We start from the raw sequence: 3688 nt of genomic DNA, 5'->3' as shown, positions 1-3688 counted from the left end.
GACAACAAGGTGCAGGGCTGGATGAACACAGCAGGCCAAGCAGCATCATAGGAGCAGAGAGGCTGACGTTTCGGGCCTAGACCCTTCATCAGAAAAGGGGGAGGGGAAGGGGGTTTTGAAATAAATAGGGAGAGAGTGGGAGGCGGATAGAAGAGGGATAGAGGAGAGGATAGGTGGAGAAGAAACAAACAGGTTGAAGAGGCGGGGATGGGGCCAGGAAAGGTGAGTGTAGGTAGGGAGTTAGGAAGGGGATAGGTCAGTCCAGGGAGGACGGACAGGTCAAGGGGGCGGGATGAGGTTGGTCGGTAGGAGATGGAGGTGCGGCTTGAGGTGGGAGGAGGGGATAGGTGGGAGGAAGAACAGGTTAGGGAGGCAGGGACGAGCTGGACTGGTTTTGGGATGCAAATGGAGAAAGGATTGGTGCATCCCAGCTGCCTTTTTTTTATGGAATGTTAAAGTAGGACTGATTCTGTTTTTTTTTAGGTAGAATTGAAAGCTTGGATTAAAAAAGAAACAAAGTTATTTATTGAAAGGGATTTCCAAAAACCAATGATAAAGTAGCAACTTGATACACATTTTAAAGTGGAATTCTGGTGCTTCGCAATAGTGTACGCATTAATCCAGTAACATTGCGCTAAACTGCACTCTTTGACAGTTAAACTCCAAAAGATCAGTAAGTTGAATCCACTTGTCAATATCAAACCTGTTACAAACCTTTAAACACTATTGAAAACAGATGATTGAGTAAAAATAAAATGCTTTGTTTTGGTAGACATGATCCACATGAGGAGTACACCCGACATCCTGGTTCTCGAGTGCCATCATCTCATCCAAACAGTCACCCCTCTTCTTCCTCGCCACCTTATTACAGCTCCCCATCACAAACTAACCCTCCTCCTCCCAAAGAGTCCTTTGGGACAAAGTGCTCCTACATGTGTTCAAGAAGAGGTATGTTCAGCGTGACTGAGTTAAATGATAAAGAATGACATCCCACTGTGTATCGTTTTTAAGTTGAAATGCGAAAGGTTTTTATCTTGGGGATGTAGGTGATTAAGTTTGTAGTTTGTACTTTGTCCATGCTCATTTAACTGTGACACTGGTTTGCTGAAAATAGTTAAACATTCCATTGGATTTCACCTTGATATATTAACATGTGGATGTTTTTCATACAGTAACACAACTGGATTTCTTATTTAGAACCAGGTATTCTGACAATACAAAAGGTTCGCAATGCATATTTCCATATTGCAATATTTTGATAAACAATACAGTTGAATCTGGGTAAGGCTTCTGGTTGTGAAGGCCACTATTTAAATGCCTGCCTGTTTTTTTTCATTCTGGAATCTACTTTCACCAGCCCTCTTAACAATGGATTCCAGACCATCACTTTTCACTGTTAAAGTATTCTCCTAACTTACCCCCCCAATGCAATAGATCATTATCTCAAATCTGTGTTCTCTGATTATTGACTCTTTCACCAATGGAAATAGCCAGCATTTATGGCCCAGTTAAGAAGGTCGTTGTCATTGTGTTGGATGTGTTACTGGAAGTTTGATCGTATGGGTTTTTCAAATGGTACTGTCTTTTGGCTGTAAAAGAAATACTCGCTGTTATATAGATTTCACAAGCCATAGGCTTCTTCTCAAAGTATTTGCTAGCAAATGACCTACATTTGAAGTGTAGTCACTGTTGTGATGTAGGAAACAGCATGGCAGACAAATATTGCGCAGCAAGTTCCTACAAACATCAGTGTCTGTGTTAAAGGATGAATATTGGCCTAGGCACCTGAGATAATGCCTCTGCTGTCCTTTGAGATAGTACCATGAGATCTGACAGTTGGACAAGCAAGTGGTTAAAGATCTCAACCGAAAGACAGCACTTACAACAATGCAGCGCTCTATCGGTATTGCACTCGAGTGTCAATCTTAACTTTTGACCTTGAGTCTTGGGGAATAATACGTGAAGTCAGACCTTGTGATTCCAAGATGCGAGTGCATTAACTGCGCCACAGCTGACACAGCTCACCATAGTTGGGTTGGCAGCCCTATTAGTTGCATGTTTTTGCCTGTGATTTTCTCCTCTTAGACTTAAGTTGGCTTCTTGCTGCCTTCAGCAACTCTGGAAACCAGCACAACCCCAAATCATTTACCTGGATTGGGACAATTTCCCAATTAGGAAGTGTTAGTAAGATCGAGCTTCAACTCAGCAATGGAAGAGGTGGGTAGGGGTTTAAACTTGGTTGAAGTACCCAAGATAGATTCCAAAAATTATTTTAAGGTCTCAACAGGTGAAAGGTGGATTAGGAATCCTTCGAGCACAGATAAAGCAAATTGGTCACTTGTGCAGTAGTGTTAAGAAGGATGACCCAGGTATTGTTGAAGAGATGAATCTTGAAGCTGGGTAGAGAAACTTGAGGGGTTCAGTAAAAGTACATTACCTTCTGAAATGATTTAAACTCAGTATACTTTTTCAATACATTTCTAAAAATGTGCTGCTACACGACTGTGAGTCTTTATTTTTGTTCCCTAAACCTCGTCAAGTGGGGAAGACCTGATTTGCTGTGCTTTATGTCTCAGTTCTGAATGAACATCTTCAAGATCAGCTATGTGTCAGTTATAACATTCGCTACTGAGTCACAAGCTCTGGATTTAAGTTCTGCTGCAGGCCTTTAGCATGCCAATCAAGGCTGACATTCCAGGACTGGGAGAGCGTCAGCTACACTTTCAAAGGTGCCATATTTGGGTGGGACATTCAATCAAGACCACATCTGTCTGCTCAAGTCAATATAAAAGATCCCATGGCATTAGTTTTGAAGAACTATAGGGGCCATTATTCACCTGGTGTCCTAGCCAAATATTTATTGCTCATTCAACATCATAAACAGCTTATCTGGGCATAATCACATTGCTGTTGTGGAATCTTGCTGTGCACATATTGACTTCAAAAGTGCTTCATTGGCTGCAGAAAAAGCTTTGAGACGCGAAGTGGATGTTAGACTTGCATTTATATAATGTATTTTTGTGTTTTTGTTTTGCTCTCTAATCATCACTGGATCAAAATCCTGGAATTCCCTCCCTAATATCAATATTGAGTCTATCTATAGCAGGTGGAATGCAGTGATTCAAGAAGGCAGCTCATCATCACCTTCTCAAGGGCAGCTAGGGATGGGCAATAAATTTTGGATAGCCAATGATGCCTATGTCCCATGACTGAATAAAAAGACTTCAGCTTCTCTCAAGTTGCCTCACTTGGAGGGTAGCTGGACAGTGCATTACACTAGTTGTAGTTCTGCACTTTGAGACAGTGAGCTCAGTTGGATGATTTGCAATGCAGTGACGCCAATGACACTGATTCAATTCCCACACTGGCTGAGATTACCATGACAATCCCACCTTATCGACTTTTGCCTTCGCCTGAGGCATGGTGACCTTCAGGTTAAACTCGCCTCTCTCTCATGAGAGAGTAGCCTTCTGGGATTGTGGTGACTTTACCTTTTACCTTGAATATCCTGTAGTATATTGTCATTCCTGGTGCTGTCCTGGTTCAGGAGAAGTATAAAAAGTGTGAACTACAAGTTTGTACAAATAAGTCACAGGTAAACAAACAGGAAGAAAATATAAGACAACAAGGTGCAGAGCTGGATGAACACAGCAGGCCAAGCAGCATCGTAGGAGCAGGAAGGCTGACG

General features: G+C 42.1%; 1 protein-coding gene across 1 annotated transcript in view; it reads left to right on the top strand.

Annotated features, from left to right (window-relative positions):
* LOC109921470 (activating signal cointegrator 1 complex subunit 2 homolog) overlaps positions 1–2217 on the top strand; it is a gene marked incomplete at its 3' end in the record, with an annotated part of 6068 nt that extends 3851 nt beyond the window's left edge. The window contains exons 3-4 of the mRNA XM_048594514.1: positions 773–948; positions 2086–2217. Of these exons, the coding sequence (XP_048450471.1) occupies positions 773–948; positions 2086–2217 (308 nt within the window). The remainder of the gene's footprint in view (positions 1–772; positions 949–2085) is intronic.
* Positions 2218–3688: the final 1471 nt, after the last annotated feature.

This window comes from Rhincodon typus, unplaced genomic scaffold (assembly GCF_021869965.1).
Source record: "Rhincodon typus isolate 14 unplaced genomic scaffold, sRhiTyp1.1 hic_rhity00010357, whole genome shotgun sequence".
NCBI classification, from domain to species: Eukaryota; Metazoa; Chordata; class Chondrichthyes; order Orectolobiformes; family Rhincodontidae; genus Rhincodon; species Rhincodon typus.
The sequence above is the reverse complement of the archived record's forward strand: the minus strand, read 5'-3'. Positions and strand labels throughout refer to the sequence as shown.